General features: G+C 39.4%; 3 protein-coding genes across 7 annotated transcripts in view; 1 reads left to right on the top strand and 2 right to left on the bottom strand.

Moving 5' to 3' along the window:
* The first annotated feature begins 2,181 nt into the window (after nucleotides 1-2,181).
* LOC115225845 (zinc finger protein 271-like) lies at nucleotides 2,182-24,579 on the top strand. 2 transcript variants are annotated; one of them, XM_036514434.1, is made up of 3 exons: nucleotides 2,182-3,744; nucleotides 4,357-4,379; nucleotides 24,530-24,579. In XM_036514434.1, the coding sequence occupies exon 1, from the start codon at nucleotides 2,488-2,490 to the stop codon at nucleotides 3,736-3,738; it is 1,251 nt and encodes a 416-aa protein (XP_036370327.1). In that variant the 5' UTR covers nucleotides 2,182-2,487; the 3' UTR covers nucleotides 3,739-3,744; nucleotides 4,357-4,379; nucleotides 24,530-24,579. The 2 variants fall into 2 exon arrangements, with proteins under 2 accessions (XP_036370327.1, XP_029652692.1); XM_029796832.2 differs by lacking the exon at nucleotides 24,530-24,579 and having other exon boundaries at nucleotides 4,357-4,673.
* The window catches only part of LOC115225819 (zinc finger protein 723-like), a 55,398-nt gene continuing 37,655 nt past the window's right edge, over nucleotides 7,728-25,470 (bottom strand). Inside the window, exons 1-2 of one of the 4 annotated variants that reach the window (XM_029796789.2) lie at nucleotides 11,757-12,005; nucleotides 7,728-9,683 (exon numbers count right to left, since the gene is read on the bottom strand). In XM_029796789.2, the coding sequence (XP_029652649.1) occupies nucleotides 8,342-9,046 (705 nt within the window). In that variant the 5' untranslated portion in view covers nucleotides 9,047-9,683; nucleotides 11,757-12,005 and the 3' untranslated portion in view covers nucleotides 7,728-8,341. Of the gene's footprint in view, nucleotides 9,684-10,691; nucleotides 10,918-11,756; nucleotides 12,006-25,470 lie in introns of those variants that run through there. The other 3 variants (XM_036514448.1, XM_029796790.2, XM_036514449.1) reach the window with 3 other exon arrangements.
* Nucleotides 15,119-25,470, bottom strand: part of LOC115225881 (zinc finger protein 91-like) — a 68,311-nt gene continuing 57,959 nt past the window's right edge. The window contains exons 7-9 of the mRNA XM_036514422.1: nucleotides 23,194-23,277; nucleotides 16,363-16,446; nucleotides 15,119-15,606 (exon numbers count right to left, since the gene is read on the bottom strand). Coding sequence (XP_036370315.1) covers nucleotides 15,350-15,606; nucleotides 16,363-16,446; nucleotides 23,194-23,277 — 425 coding nt within the window. The 3' untranslated portion in view covers nucleotides 15,119-15,349. The remainder of the gene's footprint in view (nucleotides 15,607-16,362; nucleotides 16,447-23,193; nucleotides 23,278-25,470) is intronic.

Below are 25,470 nucleotides of genomic sequence, written 5' to 3'. Positions count from 1 at the left end.
TTTATCTCTGATAAATTCGATAATTTAATTAAATGTTGAAAAATTCCGATGAAATTTGAAAGAAATGGGTAATGTATAAAACTACGATCGTGTACTTGAAATACTGAAACGAAAAGGAAATAGCACTAGCTGAAGAAATGGAACATTTATTTGAAAATTTGGAAATATTTATTGCTGTTGGTTCCTCTGCATCATTACAACTTGTAGTTAATATCTTTTTCCTTAATGTTATTTGAAATTAATTATTCTTTTTCTCTCTCCTCTCTTCGAAATACGTCTACTTTTAATAAGAATGTATTTTCCACTCTTGGAATTAGACAATATTTCGTTTTCGTTTCGAAACAATAACGATGAAAAATATCACTCATAAGATTTAATGATTTTTAAAAATAATAAAAGACAAAACACGGATATTCTAATTTTAAAAGGGTAAACATTAAAGTGGTAAAAAAATTTAAGTAAAATAATTACGTTTGGAGAAATATCTTCACTAATTTAATTGTCCTCATTAACCAATGCAGGTCGTTGTCGACTTTACGACGATTGCGGACCAGCTCCCGTCGGCAATAATAAATTGCCCGGTTGAACTCTGACGGGTTTAATTTCTTAGAAATTAACCCGTCTACGGGTGATTTCAGCTAACAAACGCTTCCCCGGTACTACTTGAGAAAAGTGGTCCCGGTGCGCGCACTCGCGTACTTGTGCATCCGCGCTAGCTAGTCATGACTAGTCGATCCTTACTTTGTGTTTTATTTACTTTACTCTTTTACTTGTTTCAGTCATTTGACTGCGGCCATGCTGGAGCACCGCCTTTAATCGAGCAACTCGACCCCGGGACTTATTCTTTTTTGTAAGCCCAGTACTTATTCTATCGGTCACTTTTGCCGAACCGCTAGGTGACACGGGGACGTAAACACACCAGCATCGGTTGTCAAGCAATGCTAGGGGGACAAACACAAACACGCACATATATATATACATATATACGACGGGCTTCTTTCAGTTTCCGTCTACCAAATCCACTCACAAGGCTTTGGTCGGCCTGAGGCTATAGTAGAAGACACTTGCCTAAGGTGCCACGCAATGGGACTGAACCCGGAACCATGTGGTTGGTAAGCAAGCTACTTACCACACAGCCACTCCTGCGCCTTTGTTTAACAAATTATTTATTTTGTATTTTATTTACTTTGCTACGTAGTCGTTGTAGGATCTACTAGTTAGCGCGAGTGCGCGCACCGGGACCATTGTTCTCAAGTAGTACCCGCTTCCCCTAGGTTTGGTTATCGATCGCTACTGTGTTTATCCCAAGTCTTGGATGAATATCTTGTCGATAATGAAGTGTATTTTGTTTGGAACATCTGTAATTTACAGCGAAAGATTTTGGTTTTCCTCACCAGAGAATGAATATTAGTTCTTCACTCAAGGTAGTGACCTTGTAGAAATGTCAGCTCGTTTGGAAAATTGCTTAGCGTCGGCATTGCTTTTGATTCTTACATCCTGAGTCGAAATCACCGTCATCATCATTGTTTAACGTCCGCCTTCCATGCTAGCATGGGTTGGACGGTTTGACTGGGATCTAGGAAGCCAGGAGACTGCACCAGGCTCCAATCTGATCTGGCAGTGTTTCTACAGCTGGATGCCCTTCCTAACGCCAACCACTCCGTGAGTGTAGTGGGTGCTTTTTACGTGCCACCAGCATAGGTGCCAGGCAAGGCTGGCATCGGCCACGTTCGGATGGTGCCTTTTACGTGCCACCGGCACAGGGATCACAACTACAGTTTCCATTGATTTTTGATGTTGATGTACTTGACTCGATAGGTCTCCTCATGCACAGGGTCGAATCTTGCCGAGATTAATTTTATCTTTTATCTGTTATGGGTCCATAAATTAATGTGTCAGAAAACCACTGGTGTTGACGTAATCGACTTGTCCCAATTGGATAAGTTTAAAAAGTTCAGTTAAAGGTTTACTTCAGCAATTTATGAAAACAGAAATGTTGTAAATTTGCACTTTTGAATATCTGCCTTTTAAACATACTTGATGTCTTATATTATTTTTTCTATTCTTTCAGAAAAATCACATGAAATTGGCTAAAAAGTATTTTTTACTTTTAAAGAATCATCAATATGTATCATGTTTGAAAGACTCTGCAAAGATATTCTACAAACGTATAATCCTGCTTCTAGAAAACATTGCTGAATTACAGTAAAATATTTCCTCTGAGAGAGAAAGCATTTCTTTACTTCTGTGTCTGAAATGTGCAAGAGATAATTTTCTCTTTTAAATATACTTTGATGGATTTACAAAGAGTATTTGCGGCATTTTTAAATATTGGCATTGATCACATTTAGAAGAAATATAAGAGAAGTGATATTTGTTTGGAATTAACTATTAAAGCAAAAAGAAGAAAAATATCCATAAATTTTGGTGAGAGGAGAGACATTTTTGAAAAGTTATTGACGGATTGATTTTATTTTTCCTGCAGAGATGTCGGAAGAATTAGGAAAATCGTTACATGACTGTGACACCAGCAAAACATCATTTTCAAATGAAGGTAAACTCAACCAACACAAATGCATTCAGAGAGGTGAGAAACAACATCACTGCGATACCTGTGGAAAATCTTTCTATCAAAATTCAGATTTAGTCAGTCACAAACGCATTCATACAGGGGAGAAACCATATCATTGTGACATCTGTGGAAAATCGTTCTCCCTTGGAGGTAGTTTAATTAAACACGTACGAATTCATACAGGAGAGAAACCATATCACTGTGATATCTGTGGGCAATCATTCTCTCGAAGAGATAAGTTAAACATACACAAATATATTCATACGGGAGAGAAACCATATCATTGTGACACTTGTGGTAAATCATTCACTCAAAATAGGGATCTAACTACTCACGTACGCATTCATACCGGGGAGAAACCATATCATTGTGATATCTGTGGTAAGGCATTCTCGACAGGGAGTACCGTCACGAAACATAAACGCACCCATACAGGAGAAAAACCGTACCACTGTGATATCTGTGGTAAATCATTCTCCGCTACAAGTAACTTAACTACTCACAAACATATTCATTCAGGAGAGAAACCTTATCACTGTGACACCTGTGGTAAATCATTCTCCGCTGCGTCTAGCTTGATTACTCACAAACGTATTCATACAGGTGAGAGACCGTTTTATTGTGATATCTGTAGTAAATCATTCTCTGATGGCAGCAGGTTAACTCGACACAAACGCCTTCATACAGGGGAGAAACCGTATCACTGTGACATCTGTGGTAAATCGTTCTACGAAAATCGATGCTTGGTTAGTCACAAACGTGTTCATACAGGTGAGAAGCCATATCAGTGTGATATTTGTAGTAAATCATTGTCTAACCGAGATAGCTTGGCTATTCACAAGCGTATCCATACAGGTGAGAAGCCTTACCTGTGTGATACCTGTGGGAAATCGTTTGCTCGGAATAATGAATTTGCTATCCACAAACGCTTACACACGGGTGAGAAACCGTATTGTGATATTTGCGGTAAATCATTCTCGAGAAACTATCATTTAACAGTTCATAAACGTGTTCATTCGGCAGAGAAGCCGTATCATTGCGACGTCTGCGGGAAATCATTCTCTGTTGGGAGTAGCTTAACTAAACACAAACGAATTCATGCAAGAGAGAAATCTGAAGTCCCTCCTAAATCGTTCTTTCAAAATGATGAATTATCAATGAGTTAACTGTCACACTGATCATCATCATCATCGTTTAAGGTCCGTTTTCCATGCTAGCATGGGTTGGACGATTTGACTGAGGGCTGGCGAACCAGATGGCTGCACCGGGCTTCAATCTTGATCTGGCATCATATCATCATCATCATCATCATCATTGTTTAACGTCCGTTTTCCATGCTAGCATGGGTTGGACAGTTTGACTGGGGTCTGGGAAGCCAGGAGGCTGCACCAGGCTCCAGTCTGATCTGGCAGTTTCTACAGCTGGATGCCCTTCCTAACGCCAACCAATCCATGAGTGTAGTGGGTGCTTTTTACATGCCACCTGCTCAGGTGCCAGGCGAGGCTGGCAATGGTCACGATTGGATTGGTGCTTTTTACGTGCCACCGGCACAGAAGCCAGTCAAGGCGGCACTGGCAATGGCCACATTCGGATGGTGCTTTTTATGTGCCACAGGCACGGAAGCCAGTCAAGGCGGCACTGGCAATGGCCACATTCGGATGGTGCTTTTTATGTGCCACTGGCACGGAAGCCAGTCTAGGCGGTGCTGGCATCGGCCACGTTCGGCTGGTGCTTTTTATGTGCTACCGGCACAGGGATCACAACTACAATTTCCATTGTAGTTTCATTGATGTGAAAGATAAAACCATACCCTAAGATATTGTTGGTTAATCATTCTCTCCAAGTGCTCAGTTGTTGCAACTCTAATGCATTCAAACAGAAAAGGTAAACTTAGTCAACACAATTGTATTCATACAGAAGGGAAGTATATCAGCAAGGCTGGATTGAGGCCCATAGAGACCCTAAGCACTTAAAAGGTTTTGGTACCTTCAAGAATACATAAATAGTTCAAAATATAAACAATAATAAACCATGAAATAAATTTTCATTTTCCAAAATGAAACAAAATTAACAATAAGACTTTGTTTATTTTTACTCTTTTACTTGTTTCAGTCATTTGACTGCGGCCATGCTGGAGCACCACATTTAGTCGAGCAAATCGACCCCGGGACTTATTCTTTGTAAGCCTAGTACTTATTCTATCGGTCGCTTTTGCCGAACCGCTAAGTTACTGGGATGTGAACACACCACCATCGGTCATCAAGCGATGTTGGGGGGACAAACACAGACACCCATACATATATACGACGGGCTTCTTTCAGTTTCCATCTACCAAATCCACTGACAAGGCTTTGGTCGGCTCGAGGCTATAGTAGAAGACACTTGCCCAAGGTGCCACACAGTGGGACTGAACCCAGAACCATGCGGTTGGTAAGCAAGCTGCTTACTAAATATTGAAAAATCGTAAGAGGTTTAATACCTCAAGTGTATGGTTGTGAAAGAAAAATGTTATAGAGAAGCAGAGGGTCGGGGGGCGCTTTCTGTCTTCTCCCATCCTTATCTTTGTATCATTATCATTCATCTCGTTAATGTCCGTGTGTGGAGGCGCAATGGCCCAGTGGTTAGGGCAGTGAACTCGCGGTTTCGATTCCCAGACCGGGCGTTGTGTGTGTTTATTGAGCGAAAACACCTAAAAGCCCCACGAGGCTCCGGCAGGGGATGGTGGTGATCCCTGCTGTACTCTTTCACCACAACTTTCTCTCACTCTTACTTCCTGTTTCTGTTGTGCCTGTATTTCAAAGGGGCCGGCCTTGTCACGCTGAATATCCCCGAGAACTGCGTTAAGGGTACACGTGTCTGTGGAGTGCTCAGCCACTTACACGTTAATTTCACGAGCAGGCTGTTCTGTTGATCGGATCAACCGGAACCCTCGTCGTCGTAACCGACGGAGTGCTTCCATCCATCCAACTATGAAAGGTTGCTGAATAAAGAAAATGAATGGGATAAAGAGGGTCTGCCGAATGTCGACCCAACAGAGGGACCAGCAATCCGAGTTGACAGTTCCTTAGTAGTTAAGGCAATTACAAGCATGAAAACAGGGAAAGCCCCAGGCCCATCAGGTATTACTGCAGAGATGCTCAAAATATCTGGCAGTGTCGGCTATAGCTTAGTCACCCATATAGTTAACCAGGTGATACACGAAGGAGTCATACCCAACGACTGGTGTAGCAGTCAACTGCTACAAAATAAAAGGTGACCCTTTAGATAGAAATAATTACAGAGGTATCAAGTTGTTACATCAGGTTATGAGGGTCATAGCCCAACTAATTAGGGAGAGGGTCAGTCTAGATGAGATGCAGTTTGGGTTCGTACCAGGGAAAAGCACCACTGATGCTATATTCCTGGTAAGACAGCTGCAGGAGAAATAGCTGGCCAAAGATAAGCCCCTGTACCTGGCTTTTGTTGACATGGAGAAAGCCTTCGACAGGGTCCCCCAATCCCTTATCTGGTGGTCAATGAGGAAACTAGGGATAGATGAATGGTTAGTGAGAGCCATGCAAGCCATGTACAGGGACGCTGTAAGATGAGGGTTGGCAATGAGTACACTGAAGAATTCTGAAGAATTTTAAATTTACTCTTAATGCAACATGAATACATCAACAACTTAATCTGCCATTACTATCATTACATTCAAGAATGAAACTCCATCTTTTTCTTATTTCAATTATTATATATTAATAGTTATCGCCAAGCTAATATGGCAATCCAGAAATATAGGACGAAAGCTGCCGTTGATTAGCTCCAAGAGGCCATCACCTCTAGCTAGCTACATGACACACCAACCTGTGTCCATTATAACCTTCGAACAGGGGAGGTCAGCCACTTCCCCTTGGAACTAATCAACGGCAGCATTCGTCCTATATTTATGGACTACCATATTAGCTTGGCGATAACTATTAATATCCAGTACCAGCTGCCGTAGTCTCCTTTAGAGAGACTTAGAAATTTTAATATTTCAATTATTATATATTTTTCTTTTATAAAATACTCACATACAACAGGAAGTTCTTGTATGAAATTGATCTTTTTTCTACTTTAATTGTTATATATTTCTCTCTTATAAAAATATACACATACAGAAAGAGTAAATTATGTATATAATAATACTTTGAATGTGGCTCACAAGAAAGAGTATAAGTAATTACCCACTCAACGACGGGTATTACTGCTAGTTTTTTTATAAATGCCTAGAATTGCTTCTCCAATTCATCATCATCATCATCGTTTAACTTCCGCTTTCCATGCTAGCATGGGTTGGACGATTCGACCGGGGATCTGGGAATCCAGAAGGCTGCACCAGGCTCCAGTCTTATCTGGCAATGTTTCTACGGCTGGATGCCCTTCCTAACGCCAACCACTTCGTGAGTGTAGTGGGTGCTTTTTACAGTCCTTGGAAAGAACTCAGCCTGCACCACCATTATCATCTGTCAATTTTCCATGCTAGCATGGGCTGAATGGCACCAGTTCTAGAGTGGTGGTCATGTCTACAGGCAAGGCTGGCAATGGCCACGATCGGATTGGTGCATTTTACGTGCCACCGGCACGGAAGACAGTCGAGGCGGCACTGGCATCGGCCACGTTCAAGTGGTGCTTTTTACGTACCACCGGCACAGGGATCATAACTGCAGTTTCCATTAATTTTGGATGTTGGTGTACTTTACTCAATGGATCTCCTCAAGCACAGGGTCGAAATGGTGCTTTTTCACTTGCTACCCGCACAGGAGTCAGTCCAGCAGCCCTGGCAACTGCCGGGTGCCAGTCATAGGATTTGGTTCAATTTCAATTCTGATATCACTTGCCCCAACAGGTCTTCACAAGTAGAGTTTAGTGTCTAATTCCCCTATAAATTCAGCTATGAGAACTAGATCAGCATGTGGCAGTTCCTGGGGACAACCTGTTTTAAACTCCTCTGCAATGGCCTATAAGACTATGATGGATGGATAAAAGAGGGCTGAGAAGGGCTGGAACATGGAAATGAACAGCTTATAAAGCTAAGCATGGTGGAGTTAACCTTTTATCTCATACTCATTGGGTCTGTGATTTGTCTAGTTTGTGACTGGGTCAATACAAGTCTTGGTTTTAGATGTTGGACATACAAAATGACAGAAGAATACTTAAAGAGTAAAACAGCTTTATTTAGATTTCACATTATAAATATTTCCAAAGGTTGATGAGGTTACCATTTAAGATTTTGGCCCTTACAAAGGTGATGACAAACAATTGTGGCAATTCACACAGAATATTACACACTTCATTTATAATAAAAGGTTCCTCTTCTGTGTGTATACATTTGTGACAAGTTAAATAATGATTTTTGAGGGACTTGGTTGAAAAGAAGGGGTCATGGTACAAGGACAACATTCTGCACCTCATGCAATGACATTAAATCTGCAACAGGGATCTGTTCTTGGTCCCTTGTTGCCTACATTAATGAAACAGATGCCAACTTGAACATGTTACTGTGGTACAACATGAAGATGTACCTTGAGATAGAAGAATAGATCCTATACACTACAGATCTTTCCCTTAATTTGACCTGGATGAAAGGCAGTAATGGATTGCTGACTGGCAACTTTGGTCACTTTTTTTAAGTCCATACCCCAACTAGCCATGGACATGTTTATAAAATAAAGGACAAAACAACACTACAGCACCCATGGCTTTCAGAAATATTTTTTCATGTGCACAATTAGTGAAGCAAGGAAGAAACTATTGACTTTCTTTTTCCTCCATAAGAACGCATTTGTGTTTAGATAAGTGATGATTCTGAGCGAATGATCTGCCACAGATTTCACAGTGAAATGGTTTGTCTCCTGTATGAATACGATTGTGATTAGATAAATGATGATTCTGAGAAAATGATCTGCCACAGATTTCACAGTGATATGGTTTCTCCCCTGTATGAATACGATTGTGACTCGTTAGATTTTGATTCTGAGTGAATGATTCTCCGCAGATATCACACTGATATGGTTTCTCTCCTGTGTGAATACGTTTATGTTTAGTTACATCACTAGTGTGAGAGAATGATTTACCACAGATATCACACTGATATGGTTTCTCACCTGTATGAATACGTTTGTGAGTCATTAAGTTATGATTTTGAGAGAACGATTGGCCACAGGTACCACAATGATATGGTTTCTCCCCTGTATGAATACGTTTGTGTTTAGTTAAAGTACTGCCAACGGAGAATGATTTACCACAAATATCACAGTGATATGGCTTTTCTCCAGTATGAACATATTTGTGGGTAGTTAAATGATGGCTTTGAGTGAATGACTCACCACAGATATCACACTGATATGGTTTCTCACCTGTATGAATACGTTTGTGATTAGTCAAACTAGATGTTTGAGAGAATGATTTGCCACAGATATCACACTGATATGATTTCTTTCCTGTATAATACATTTGTAAACAGTTAAACGATGGATTTGCAAGAATGATTGCCCACACGTATCACACTGATGGATATTTCTTTCCTGTATGAATAGGTTTCCGGGTCTTTAAGCTTCTACAGATATCACAGTGATAAAGGTGTTCCTCTGTATGAATATGCTTTCTCTGAGAGACTGATATTTTTACAGATATTGCAGTCACATAATTTCCATCACTTATTTGACAACTCTTCAGGGGAAAAAAAAATCAATCATTTATCTTCTCTGCATCATGAAAACTTCAATAATTTTTCTTCTTTCACCAAAATATATATCTTCTAGTTTAGTTGTTATAAATCATTCCTGACAAATATTCCTTCAGCTACGTTTCCATCAACTGTAATCTCTGCTGTAATTTGGAAATGTTGCAATCTCCTTTGTAAATTGAATCCAAGTTTATTTAGAATGCAAGATTATCTCTTACAGGTTCCAGAGAGCAAACACAGAGAAGTGTTGTTTATAATCTCACCCAAGAGGAAATATTTCACCTCAGCTTCATATTAAACGAGGTTATATCAATTCTGTATAAAAATTCCTTCCGTTAGTCTTTAAAAGATGATGAATATATTCTGGTGATGTTTCTGTTGTAACAATTCTATTATTCCATTATTCTGAAACAACAGAAATAATATAAATAGAGAATACATTTAAACCGTAGAAATGGCAACAGCGAATATTTCCTACATTTCTGTACAGATAAATTATAGATACTCTTTTACTTGTTTCAGTCATTTGACTGTGGCCATGCTGGAGCACCGCCTTTGTTCGAGCATATCTACGCCAGGGCTTATTCTATGTAAGCCTAGTACTTATTCTATCGGTCTCTTTTGCCGAACCAGCATCGGTTGTCAAGTGATGTTGGGGGACAAACACAGACACACACATATATATATATACAATGGGCTTCTTTCAGTTTCCATCTACCAAATCCACTCACAAGGCTTTAGTCGGACCGAGGCTATACTAGAAGACACTTGCCCAAGCTGTCACGAGGTGGGATTGAACCCGGAACCATGTGGTTGGTAAGCAAGCTACTTACCACACAGCCACTCCTATGCCTTTTCCTGAACAGCTACGTTAAGGAGATGTAAACACAACACCGGTTGCCAAGCAGTAACTGGACACACACACACACACATATTTATATACAACGGGCTTCTTTCAGCTTCCGTCCACCAAATCCACTCACAAGGCTTTGGTCGGCCCGAGGCTATAGTAGAAGACATTTGCCAAAGGTGCCACGCACTGGAACTGAACCCCGAACCATGTTTACAGCAAAATAATTTGTATTTTTTTTTAACCTGGCAATTTTTTTAATTCTAAGGTTCCTTTAAAATTATTCAACCTTCTTTTCATATAATGCGCCCTTTTAGATTTAAAAAGCCATTTGTTTTAACTGGGTCCCTTTGACTTTATCGATGGCTTTTTAAACTTTGTAACCTTAGATTTCATGGCACCCTCTTCATTATTTTGCTTCGAATTAGCAAAATCGTAGGGGTCCCACTCTGTCTGAACACGTTCCTAGTCACGGCAGGAACATCTACGATAAAAGTCCCGCTATGAGTCGACCTGGGGTTAAACAGCAACAACAACAACAGAACATAAAAGCATATACAAACCAGTAAGGGAACTGCTGGAAAGAGCTGCTAAAAACGTGACAGGGTGGTCACGGTTCAGACGCTTTCGACTGTAGGTTCGATCAAGTGGGCTTCACTTCGGTTTCCACATCAAAAAAGAAATGCAAATATTGATGTTGGGGAAATTAAGAAGAGGAAACGGTTGCGACGGTGTCCGCAGTGTCGGGAATGGATGGATCTGATTGGTTGAAATTAGAGAAACATTTCGTTTTTCATTTAACCACGTGCTTCGTGTTTATGGATCTGGTTTTCACATTAATTTTGTGAATTCGTGCGTAGGGTGGCGGGGCTGGTGCTGAAAAGTGCTTGGTTTTAAGGGTATTGCAAAAGGGTGACGCTGTTACCTTTACAGGGGACGTAGGACAACTATATGTATATATATTCATACATACATATATATATATATATATATATGGCTCTGTCGTTACGTTGTGAGTTCAAATTCCGCCGAGGTTGGCTTCGCCTATCATCCTTTCGGTGTCGATAAATTAAAGAACTAGTTATGCACTGGAGTCGATGTACCAGATACATTTCAAGAAAGTGTTTTTTTTTATATATATATATATATATATATATATATATATATATATGGGAGGTTAGGGTGGGATATAAGGGTTTCTGTTGTCTTCAGAAATGTAAACAAAGCCACTTCCGGTGTTTACGGTACCTATACCGAAGGATCATCATAAACTTCTTCTTCCTGTTGGTATCTTATATTAAGATTTAGGGAATATCGAAAATTAGAGTGGAGCTTCAAAGGGAGAACGAAACGTTGTAAGCAATAAGACAACTACCTATTTCTTTATTGCCAACAAGGGGCTAAACACAGAGGGGACAAACAAGGACAGACAAAGGGATTAAGTTGATTATATCAACCCCAGTGCGTAACTGGTACTTAATTTATCGACCTCGATAGGACGAAAGGCAAAGTCGACCTCGGCGGAATTATAGCTTCAGTAACGTTTATCATCAAAATAAGCTTCAAAATAAACATACGTACTTATGACATGTATACAATATAAATGTTTGTGTGTATATAATACTTACATATTAATATAGAGAGTCAACGGGGAAGATGTGACGGAACTGAAGTCAGAGCGGACAATAACAGCTTCGAAAGAATTTCTAGGTTTTTACAACAAACGTTGGTTTATATTTTTTGGAATCTACATAATAAAAGAATGCTGTTTGTATACGTTTACACGGTTGATTATCAGTCCTATAAGTTCAATTGTGTCCGTTAAAAGGATGGGTAATTAAACAGGAGCAGGTGCGACCATTTTTAAAGGTCTTAAACAATTAATTGCCAGGGGAAGTAACTCTCTTTCTTCGCTTTGCTTTGCTTCTTCAACTCTTGTTGAGGCTGTTGCGAAAAAACCAGCATGTATTAGGCATTTTAAACCTCGCGGGGCCCATTCCTCTCCCAGTCGAAAGCATCTATTTCTTTTTTTATTGCCCACAAAGGGCTAAACACAGAGAGGACAGACGGACGGATTAAGTCGATTACGTCGACCGCAGTGCGTAACTGGTACTTATTTAATCGACCCCCGAAAGGATGAAAGGTTAAGTCGACCTCGGCGGAGCTTGAACTCAGAACGTAGCATCAGACGAAATACTGCTGAGCATTTCGCCCGGCAGTATTTCGTCTGATGCTACGTTCTGAGTTCAAATTCCGCCGAGGTCGACTTTACCTTTCATCCTTTCGGGGTCGAAAGCATCATCTAAGCTCTCAAGTCATACTCGCTTGTGAACGTCTGTTAAGCTTACGTACATGCACACGATTCTATTTTCCAACATCAGCCTTCATTTAAATAAGTCCTGGGGTACTTTATATAGTTTATTTGATAATTCGGATCTTTTCGCTTTAACCGTCAGATTTTTAAAATAATTTCTTTGTAACTAAACACTTTTAAACTTAGTATACTGGTAGAATGTGTTTATAAAACATCTTTTTCTCTTGGCTTTCTTGAGAAAATTCTGTACTTTGTAAGCTATTTCTGGTTAAATTTCTCGGATTTTGGCAATTTCAATCAATCAATGACGTCTATTGAGGTGAATACAATTACTACTGTTGTTTGTCAACAAGTTCAACAACAACGTCCGGTGAGAAATTAAACAAGAAATAGCATACAAACTACAGAATTTTCTCAAGAAATCCAAGAGAAAAATATGTTTATAAACACATTCTACCAGTATACGAAGTTTAAAAGTGTTTAGTTGCAAAGAAATTATTTTAAAAATCTGCCGGTCAAAGTGAGAAGATCTGATAATTCTTCTTCATCCTCATTATTATCATGTTGAGAAGACTCGTCAAGCAAAGTGAATTCGTAGTTGTGGTCGATACTGGTGTCACGTAACTGGCACCCGTGCAGGTGACACGCTAAAAACATCCATTACACTCTTGGACTGGTTGGTGTTAGGAAGGACATCCAACCGTAGAAGCCGTGCCAAATCAGATTGGAACTTGGTGAAGCTCTCTGGCTTACCAGTTCCAGTCAAACCGTTTGACCTATGCCAGCAAGTAGTAATTGATAAGATGTACCCAGTGTAAGCTATGGACACATAATAGGTGCAGCAACATCAAAGGAAAATTAACTGAGAAGATAGCTTTCATGTGCGGCAAATGCACAGGGACAATAGACACCCCAGATACTCAGAAAACAGATTCCATCACACTCCAGGGGGAGAAACCAGAAGTAGTTGATAGTCTCTGCTACCTAGGTGACCAAGTTAGTAGTTGGGGTGGATGCTCAGAGAGTATCACCACTAGAATACGAATAGCCTGGGCAAAGTTTAGAAAGCTCCTACCCCTACTGGTGGAAATGGGTCTCTCGCTCAGAATGAAAGTTAGATTGCATGATGCATGTGTGCAAACAGCCATGCTTCACGGTAGTGAAACATGGGCTGTGACTGCAGAGGACATGCGTAGACTTGAAAAAAACGAAGCTAACATGATCCGCTGGATGTGTAATGTCAGTGTGCACACATGACGGAGTGTAAGCGCCCTGAGAGAAATGCTGGACATAAGAAGCATCAGATGTGGTGGGCAAGAGAGACGTTTGCGCTGGTATGGTCATGTACTGCAGATGGATGAGGAGAAATGTGTGAAGTGCCACTGTTGCAGTGTCCTGGCTACCCAGACCCCGGTCGAACCGTCCAACCCGTACTAGCATGGAAAACGGACGTTAAACGATGATGATGTTGATGAATTTTTTGTTGACATGTACGCCAAGATTGAATCAAAGACTCACCTATGTAAGAACACACCAAAAACAGCTGGAAATAATCTGTGGCAATTGTGCATCCTTCCATTGAGATTCAGAAGTGGACCCCACCCCTACTATATGCATCAAAGAACACAAGATGTTGTGACATGTGTACAAAATTATGGTAGACCAGATATATTTATTATAACTTTTACATGTGACCCAAAATGGCCTGAAAAAAGAAAGTCTTTCTTCATCAACTGGCACACCATAGACAAGATCTCATAGCATGGGCTTTTAACTTAAAATAAAATAATATGATGATGCACCTCTTTTCTAAATCATATATCCTCGGGGAAGTTCACTGTTTTATGAATATAGTGGAATGACAGAAAAGGGGATTACCTCATGCCCGTATTTTACTCTGGCTATGCACAAAAATAAACTCAACCAAATTATGTATATCATAATACTTAGAATGTAGCTCCTGAGAAACAGTGAAAGTAATTACTCGATCAACGATGGGTATTGCTGCTAGTCTATGTATATAAAAGAGAAATTCTGTCTGTTTGTTTGTTTGTCCAGCAAAATGGAAGTAAATTGTTCAAAGGAAGCTATTATACTTTGTCTATATATATAAAATCGAAAGTCCCTTTCTTTCTTTCACCGGCAAAATGAAAGTACCTGTCTGCTATTGCCTAATTTGTCTCCCCTGCAATGGCCCATAACGCTATGATGGATGGATAAAAGAGGGCTGAGAAGGGCTGGAACATGGAAATGAACAGCTTATAAAGCTAAGCATGGTGGAGTTAACCTTTTATCTCATACTCATTGGGTCTGTGAATTGTCTAGTTTGTGACTGGGTCAATACAAGTCTTGGTTTTAGATGTTGGACATACAAAATGACAGAAGAATACTTAAAGAGTAAAACAGCTTTATTTAGATTTCACATTATAAATATTTCCAAAGGTTGATGAGGTTACCATTTAAGATTTTGGCCCTTACAAAGGTGATGACAAACAATTGTGGCAATTCACACAGAATATTACACACTTCATTTATAATACAAGGTTCCAAATCGACCCCGGGACTTATTCTTTGTAAGCCCAGTACTTATTCTATCGGTCTCTTTGCCGAACCGCTAAGTGACGGGGACCGAAACACACCAGCATCGGTTGTCAAGGCTGTGAGCTGGCAGAATAGTTAGCACACCGGATGAAATGCTTAGTGGTATTTCGTCTGCCTTTACGTTCTGGGTTCAAATTCCGCCAAGATCGACTATGCCTTTCATCCTTTCGGGGTCGATTAAATAAATACCAGTTACACACAGGTATCACGTTGACTTTATTTTTCCTCCATATGGACGCATTTGTGATTAGATAAGTGATGGTTCTGAGAAAATGATCTGCCGCAGATATCACAGTGATATGGTTTCTATCCTGTATGAATACGTTTATGTCTAGTTAGGTTTTGATTCTGAGTGAATGATTCTCCACAGATATCACACTGATATGGCTTCTTCCCTGTATGAATACGTTTATGTTTAGTTACATTACTAGTATGAGAGAAAGATTTACCACAGATATCACACTGATATGGTTTTTCTCCTGTATGAATACGTTTGTGACTAGTTAGGTTTTGATTCTGAGTGAATGATTCTCCACAGACATCACACTGATATGGTTTCGCACCTGTATGAATATGTTTATGTGTAGTTAAGCTACCGCTAGCAGAGAACAATTTGCCACAAATATCACACTGATATGGTTTCTCCCCTGTATGAATACGTTTATGTTTAGTTAAATCACTAGTATGAGGGAAAGATTTACCACAAGTATCACACTGATATGGTTTCGCACCTGTATGAATACGTTTATGTTTAGTTAAGCTACTGCTATGAGAGAATGATTTACCACAAATATCACACTGATATGGTTTCTCCCCTGTATGAATACGTTTATGTTCAGTTACATCACTACTATGAGGGAAAGATTTACCACAAGTATCACACTGATATGGTTTCTCACCTGTATGAATACGTTTATGTTTAGTTACATTACTATTATGAGAGAATGATTTACCACAAATATCACACTGGTATGGTTTCTCACCTGTATGAATACGTTTATGTTTAGTTACATTACTATTATGAGAGAATGATTTACCACAAATATCACACTGGTATGGTTTCTCACCTGTATGAATACGTTTATGTTTAGTTAAGCTACCGCTATCAGAGAAAGATTTACCACAAATATCACACTGATATGGTTTCTCCCCTGTATGAATACGTTTATGTTTAGTTACATCACTAGTATGAGGGAAAGATTTACCACAAATATCACACTGATATCGTTTCTCCCCTGTATGAATACGTTTATGTGTAGTTAAGCTACCGCTATCAGAGAAAGATTTACCACAGATATCACACTTATATGGTTTCTCACCTGTATGAATACGTTTATGTTTAGTTACATCACTAGTATGAGGGAAAGATTTACCACAAATATCACACTGATATGGTTTCTCACCTGTATGAATACGTTTGTGATTAGTCAAACTAGATGTTTGAGAGAATGATTTACCACAGATATCACACTGATATGATTTCTTTCCTGTATAATACATTTGTAAACAGTTAAACGATGGATTTGCAAGAAAGATTTACCACACGTATCACACTGATGGATATTTCTTTCCTGTATGAATAGGTTTCTAGGTCTTTAAGCTTCTACAGATATTACAGTGATAAAGGTGTTCCTCTGTATGAATATGCTTTCTCTGAGAGACTGATATTTTTACAGATATTGCAGTCACATAATTTCCATCACTTATTTGACAACACTTCAGGGGGAAAAAAAAATCAATCCTTTATCTTCTCTGCATCATGAAAACTTCAATAATTTTTCTTCTTTCACCAAAATATATATCTTCTAGTTTAGTTGTTATAAATCATTCCTGACAAATATTCCTTCAGCTACGTTTCCATCAACTGTAATCTCTGCTGTAATTTGGAAACGTTGCAATCTCCTTTGTAAATTGAATCCAAGTTTATTTAGAATGCAAGATTATCTCGTACAGGTTCCAGAGACAAACACAGAGAAGTGTTGTTTATAATCTCACCCAAGAGGAAATATTTCCCCTCAGCTTCATATTAAACGAGGTTATATCAATTCTGTATAAAAATTCCTTCTGTTAGTCTTTAAAAGATGAGGAATATATTCTGGTGATGTTTCTGTTGTAACAATTCTATTATTCCATTATTCTGAAACAACAGAAATAATATAAGATAGAGAATACATTTAAACCGTAGAAATGGCAACAGCGAATATTTCCTACATTTCTGTACAGATAAATTATAGATACTCTTTTACTTGTTTCAGTCATTTCACTGTGGCCATGCTGGAGCACCGCCTTTAGTTGAGCATATCTACCCCAGGGCTTACTCTATGTAAGCCTAGTACTTATTCTATCGGTCTCTTTTGCCGAACCAGCATCGGTTGTCAAGTGATGTTGGGGGACAAACACAGACACACACATATATTTATATACAACGGGCTTCTTTCAGTTTCCATCCACCAAATCCACTCACAAGGCATTGGTCGGCTCGAGGCTAAAGAAGACATTTGCCCAAGGTGCCACGCACTAAAACTGAACCCCGAACCATGTTTACAGCAAAATAATTTGTATTTTTTTTTAAACCTGTCAATTTTTAAAATTCTAAGGTTCCTTTAAAATTATTCAACCTTCTTTTAATATAATGGGCCCTTTTAGATTTAAAAAGCCATTCGTTTTAACTGAGTCCTTTTGAATTTATCGACGGCTTTTTAAACTTTGCAACCTTAGATTTCATGGTACCCTCTTCATTATTTTGCTTCGAATTAGGAAAATCGTAGGGGTCCCACTCTGTCTAAACACGTTCCTAGTCACAGCAGGAAGATCTACGATAAAAGTCCTGCTATGAGTCGACCTGGGGTTAAACAGCAACAAGAACAACAACAGAACATAAAAATATATACGAACGACTAAGGGAACTGCTAGAAATAGCAGCTAAAAACGTGACAGGGTGGTCACGGTTCAGACACTTTCAACTGTAGGTTCGATCAAGTGGGCTTCACTTCGGTTTCCACATCAAAAAAGAAATGCAAATATTGATGTTGGGGAAATTAAGAAGAGGAAACGGTTGCGACGGTGTCCGCAGTGTCGGGAATGGATGGATCTGATTGGTTGAAATTAGAGAAACATTTCGTTTTTCATTTAACCACGTGCTTCGTATTTATGGATCTGGTTTTCACAATTCTTTTGTGAATTCGTGCGTAGGGTGGCGGGGCTGGTGCTGAAAAGTGCTTGGTTTTAAGGGTATTGCAAAAGGGTGACGCTGTTACCTTTACAGGGGACGTAGGACAACTATAGATATATATATTCATACATACATACATATATAAATAAATATATATATATATATATATATATGGCTCTGTCGTTACGTTGTGAGTTCAAATTCCGCCGAGGTCGACTTTGCCTTTCATCCTTTCGGGGTCGATAAATTAAAGTACCAGTTATGCACTGGGATCGTTCTAATCGACCTAATACCTATGTCTGTCCTTGTTTGTCCCCTCTGTGTTTAGCGGATTGTGGGTAGTAAAGAAATAGGTATAAGTACCAGATACATTTCAAGAAGTTGTTTTTTTATATATATGGGGTGGTTAGGGGTGGGAGATAAGGGTTTCTCTTATCTTCAGAAATGTAAACAAAATCACGTGTGTACCTATACCGAAGGATCACCATAAACTTCCTCTTTCTGTCGGTATTTGATATTAAGATTTAGGGAATATCGAAAATTAGAGTGGAGCTTCAATGGGAGAACGAAACATTGAAAGCAATAAGACAACTACCTATTTCTTTATTGCTAACAAGGGGCTAAACACAGAGAGGACACACAAAGACAGACAAACGGATTAAGTCGATTATATCGGACCCCAGTGCGTAACTGGTACTTAATTTATCGACCCCGAAAGGATGAAAGGCAAAGTCGACCTCGGCGGAATTATAGCTTCAGTAACGTTTATCATCAAAATAAACATACGTGCTTATGACATGTATACAATATAAATGCTTGTGTGTATATAATACTTACATATTAATATAGAGAGTCAACGGGGAAGATGTGACGGAACTGAAGTCAGAGCGGACAATAACAGCTTCGAAAGAATTTCTAGGTTTTTACAACAAACGTTGGTTTATATTTTTTGAAATCTACATAATAAAAGAATGCTGTTTGTATACGTTTACACGGTTGATTACCAGTCCTATAAGTTCAATTCTGTCCGTTAAAAGGATGGGTAATTAAACAGGAGCAGGTGCGACCATTTTTAAAGGTCTTAAACAATTAATTGCCAGGGGAAGTAACTCTTTTTCTTCGCTTTGCTTTGCTTCTTCAACTCTTGTTGAGGCTGTTGCGAAAAAACCAGCATGTATTAGGTATTTTAGACCTCGCGGGGCCCATTCCTCTCCGAGTCGAAAGCATCTTTTTTTTTTTTTTTTCCCACAGAGAGGACAGACCGACGGATTAAGTCGATTACGTCGACGCCAGTGCGTAACTGCTACTTATTTAATCGACCCCCGAAAGGATGAAAGGTAAAGTCGACCTCGGCAGAATTTGAACTCAGAACGTAGCATCAGACGAAATACTGCTGAGCATTTCGCCCGGCAGTATTTCGTCTGTTGCTACGTTCTGAGTTCAAATTCCGCAGAGTTCCACTTTACCTTTCATCGTCGAAAGCATCATCTAAGCTCTCAAGTCATACTCGCTTGTGAATGTCTGTTAAGCTTACATACATGCACACGATTCTATTTTCCAACATCAGCCTTCATTTAAATAAGTCCTGGGGTACTTTATATAGTTTATTTGATAATTCGGATCTTTTCGCTTTGACCGACAGATTTTTAAAATAATTTCTTTATAACTAAACACTTTTAAACTTAGTATACTGGTAGAATGTGTTTATAAAACATCTTTTTCTCTTGGCTTTCTTGAGAAAATTCTGTAGTTTTAAACCTATTTCTTGTTAAATTTCTCGGATTTTGGCAGTTTCAACCAATCAATGACGTCTATTGAGATGAATACAATTACTGCTGTTGTTTGTCAACAAGTTCAACAACAACGTCCGGTGAGAAATTATACAAGAAATAGCATACAAACTACAGAATTTTCTCAAGAAATCCAAGAGAAAAAGATGTTTTATAAACACATTCTACCAGTATACGAAGTTTAAAAGTGTTTAGTTACAAAGAAATTATTTTAAAAATCTGCCGGTCAAAGTGAGAAGATCTGATAATTCTTCTTCATCCTCATTATTATCATGTTGAGAAGACTCGTCAAGCAAAGTGAATTCGTAGTTGTGGTCGATGCTGGTGTCACGCAACTGGCACCCGTGCAGGTGACACGCTAAAAACATCCATTACACTCTTGGACTGGTTGGTGTTAGGAAGGACATCCAACCGTAGAAGCCGTGCCAAATCAGATTGGAACTTGGTGAAGCTCTCTGGCTTACCAGTTTCAGTCAAACTGTTTGACCTATGCCAGCAAGTAGGAATTGATAAGATGTACCCAGTGTAAGCTATGGACACATAATAGGTGCAGCAACATCAAAGGAAAATTAACTGAGAAGATAGCTTTCATGTGCGGCAAATGCACAGGGACAATAGACACCACAGATACTCAGAAAACAGATTCCATCACACTCCAGGGGGAGAAACCAGAAGTAGTTGATAGTCTCTGCTACCTAGGTAACCAAGTTAGTAGTGAGGGTGGATGCTCAGAGAGTGTCACCACTAGAATACGAATAGCCTGGGCAAAGTTTAGAAAGCTCCTACCCCTACTGGTGGCAATGGGTCTCTTGCTAAGAGTGAAAGTTAGATTGTATGATGCATGCGTGCGTATAGCCATGCTTCACGGTAGTGAAACATGGGCTGTGACTGCAGAGGACATGCGTAGACTTGAAAGAAATGAAACTAACATGATCCGCTGGATGTGTAATGTCAGTGTGCACATATGACGGAGTGTAAGCGCCCTGAGAGAAATGCTGGACATAAGAAGCATCAGATGTGGTGTGCAAGAGCGACGTTTGCGCTGGTATGGTCATGTACTGTGGATGGATGAGGAGAAATGTGTGAAGTGCCACTGTTGCAGCGTCCTGGCTTCCCAGACCCCGGTCGAAACGTCCAACCCGTACTAGCACGGAAAACGGACGTTAAACGATGATGATGTTGATGAATTTTTTTTTGACATGTACGCCAAAATTGAATCAAAGACTCACCTATGTAAGAACACACCAAAAACAGCTCCAGGTTGCTTCATGTATTCGCTTAGGGGACAGCATAAATAATGATGGGTATGGAAATAATCTGGGGCAATTGTGCATCCTTCCATTGAGCTTCACATATGGACCCCACCCCTACTATTTGCATGAAAGAACACAAGATGTTGTGACATATGTACGAAATTATGGTAGACCAGATATATTTATTATAACTTTTACATGTGATCCAAAATGGCCTGAAATACAAAAGAAACTCTTTCTTCATCAACAGGCACACCATAGACAAGATCTCATAGCATGGGTTTTTCACTTAAAATAAAATAATATGATGATGCACCTCTTTTCTAAATCATATATCTTTGGGGAAGTTCTCTGTTTTATGTATATAGTGGAATGACAGAAAAGGGGATTACCTCATGCCCGTATTTTACTCTGGCTATGCATGAAAATAAACTCAACCAAATTATGTATATCATAATACTTAGAATGTAGCTCCTGAGAAACAGTGAAAGTATTTACTCGATCAACGATGGGTATTGCTGCTAGTCTATATATATAAAAGAGAGATTCTGTCTGTTTGTTTCTTTGTCCAGCAAAATGGAACTAAATTGTTCAAAGGAAGCTATTATGCTTTGTCTATATATATAAAATCGAAATTCCCTTTCTTTCTTTCACCGGCAAAATGAAAGTACCTGTCTGCTATTGCCTAATTTGTCTCCCCTGCAATGGCCCATAACGCTATGATGGATGGATAAAAGAGGGCTGAGAAGGGCTGGAACATGGAAATGAACAGCTTATAAAGCTAAGCATGGTGGAATTAACCTTTTATCTCATACTCATTGGGTCTGTGAATTGTCTAGTTTATGATTGGGTCAATACAAGTCTTGGTTTTAGATGTTGGACATACAAAATGACAGAAGAATACTTAAAGAGTAAAACAGCTTTATTTAGATTTCACATTATAAATATTCACAAAGGTTGATGAGGTTACCATTCAAGATTTTGGCCCTTACAAAGGTGATGACAAACAATTGTGGCAATTCACACAGAATATTACACACTTCATTTATAATAAAAGGTTCCTCTTCTGTGTGTATACATTTGTGTCCAGTTAAATAATGATTTTTGAGAGACTTGGTCGAAGAGAGAAGTCATGGTACAAGGATAACATTTTACACCTTAGTTTTGATGTCAAATGTCTGATTTGATTGAAGTTTGCAAGATTATCTACCATCTTTCCAGCAACTTTGGTCACTTTTTTGAAGTCCATACCTCAACTAGCCATGGACATGCTTATAAAATTAAAAAAAAAACAAAAACAGTGCAGCACCCATGGCTCTCAGAGATAATCTTTCATATGCACAATTAGTGAAGCGGGGAATAAACTATACATTGACTGAAACCATCAAAACTTTCAGGTTTCCCCAAATACGTCATCACAACCCCTGATGTTCCTATGCTCTCTTTCCTCTTGGTGGTTCTATCCCAGCATGCATTTCTGGGGACATTTTGTGTTTTATTGTGTACAGTGCATCTACTTCAAGATTTCCCTGCTGTCTTTATTTCACAACTATATGTCTTCTTTCTATTTCTTCATTTAACTTTTTCCAATGAGCACAGTATACAACAAACTCATTATCATAAGACAGAAGATGATTTGGGAGAATGATTTACTAGAGATAATACAGTGATGTAGTTTCTATGCTGGATGGATGCATTTATGGGAAATTAACTCCGCACTTTGAGAGAATGATTCTCCGCAGATATCACGTTGACTTTACTTTTCCTCCATATGGACGCATTTGTGATTAGATAAGTGATGGTTCTGAGGAAACGATCTGCCGCAGATATCACAGTGATATGGTTTCTATCCTGTATGAATACGTTTGTGACTAGTTAGGTTTTGATTCTGAGTGAATGATTCTCCACAGACATCACACTGATATGGTTTCTATCCTGTATGAATACGTTTGTGACTAGTTAGGTTTTGATTCTGAGTGAATGATTCTCCACAGACATCACACTGATATGGTTTCTCCCCTGTATGAATACGTTTATGTCTAGTTACAGCACTAGTGTCAGAGAATGATTTACGACAGATATCACACTGATATGGTTTCTCCCCTGTATGAATACGGTTATGTTTAGTTAAGCTACCGCTATGAGAGAAAGATTTACCACAAATATCACACTGGTATGGTTTCTCCCCTGTATGACTACGTTTATGTTTAGTTACATCACTATTATCAGAGAAAGATTTACCACAAATATCACACTGATATGGTTTCTCACCTGTATGAATACGTTTATGTTTAGTTACATCACTATTATCAGAGAAAGATTTACCACAAATATCACACTGATATGGTTTCTCACCTGTATGAATACGTTTATGTTTAGTTACATGAATAACTTGAGAGAAAGATTTACCACAGATATCACACTAATATGGTTTCTCACCTGTATGAATACGTTTGTGATTAGATGAGTGATGGTTCTGAGGAAATGATTTACCACAGATTTCACAGTGATATATTTTCTCCCCTGTATGAATACGTTTATGTCTAGTGATATCACAATGATATAGTTTCTCCCCTGTATGAATACGTTTATGTTTATTTAAGTTACCGCTATGAGGGAAAGATTTACCACAAATATCACACTTATATGGTTTCTCACTGGAATTTGTATCTTTGTGGTACCAATGCCGGTGGCACACAAGAAAACCATCCGAACGTGGCGGTAGCCAGTACCACATCGACTGGCCTCCGTGCTGTGGGCACGTAACAAACACCATCCGATCGTGGCCGTTCGCCAGCCTCATCTGGCACCTGTGTTGGTGGCACATAAAAACACCATCCAAAGACCCGGCAAGACTAGTCAGGCCATAACCCGTGGCCCCTACCTGGGACGTAGTCAGTCTACCTGTGCATACCTTCCTTCTTATGACACTTGTGAAGACCTGTTGAGGCAAGTATGTGACACTTGTGAAGACCTGTTGAGGCAAGTGAAAATCAAACCAAATCAAAATAGATGAACATCAATGGAATTTGTATCTTTGTGGTACCAGTGCCGGTGGCACACAAGAAAACCATCCGAACGTGGCCGCATCGACTGGCCTCCGTGCTGTGGGCACGTAACAAACACCATCCGATCGTGGCCGTTCGCCAGCCTCATCTGGCACTTGTGTCGGTGGCACATAAAAACACCATCCGAGCGTGGCCGTCTGCCAGCCTCGTCTGGCACCTGTGTCGGTGGCACATAAAATCACCCACTACACTCTCGGAGTGGTTGGCGTTAGGAAGGGCATCCAGCTGTAGAAACACTGCCAGATCTGACTGGCCTGGTGCAGCCTTCGGGCTCCCCAGACTCCAGTTGAACCGTCCAACCCATGCTAGCATGGAAAGCGGACGTTAAATGAGGATGATGATGATGATGATGATGAATACGTTTATGTTTAGTTACATCACGAGTGTGAGAGAAAGATTTACCACAGACATCACACTGATATGGTTTCTCCCCTGTATGAATACGTTTATGTTCAGTTACAGCACTATTACGAGAGAAAGATTTACCACAAATATCACACTGATATGGTTTCTCCCCTGTATGAATACGTTTATGTTCAGTTACAGCACTATTACGAGAGAAAGATTTACCACAGACATCACACTGATATGGTTTCTCCCCTGTATGAATACGTTTATGTTCAGTTACAGCACTATTACGAGAGAAAGATTTACCACAGACATCACACTGATATGGTTTCTCCCCTGTATGAATACGTTTATGTTCAGTTACAGCACTATTACGAGAGAAAGATTTACCACAGACATCACACTGATATGGTTTCTCCCCTGTATGAATACGTTTATGTTCAGTTACATCACTATTACGAGAGAAAGATTTACCACAGACATCACACTGATATGGTTTCTCCCCTGTATGAATACGTCTATGTTTAGTTACAGCACTATTATGAGAGAAAGATTTACCACAATATCACACTGATATGGTTTCCCCTGTATGAATACGTTTATGTTCAGTTACAGCACTATTACGAGAGAAAGATTTACCACAGATATCACACTGATATGGTTTCTCCCTGTATGAATACGTTTATGTTCAGTTACATCACTATTACGAGAGAAAGATTTACCACAGACATCACACTGATATGGTTTCTCCCCTGTATGAATACGTTTATGTTCAGTTACAGCACTATTACGAGAG

Source organism: Octopus sinensis, linkage group LG28 (genome assembly GCF_006345805.1).
Source record: "Octopus sinensis linkage group LG28, ASM634580v1, whole genome shotgun sequence".
NCBI classification, from domain to species: domain Eukaryota; kingdom Metazoa; phylum Mollusca; class Cephalopoda; order Octopoda; family Octopodidae; genus Octopus; species Octopus sinensis.
This window is presented reverse-complemented; position numbering and strand designations above follow the sequence as displayed.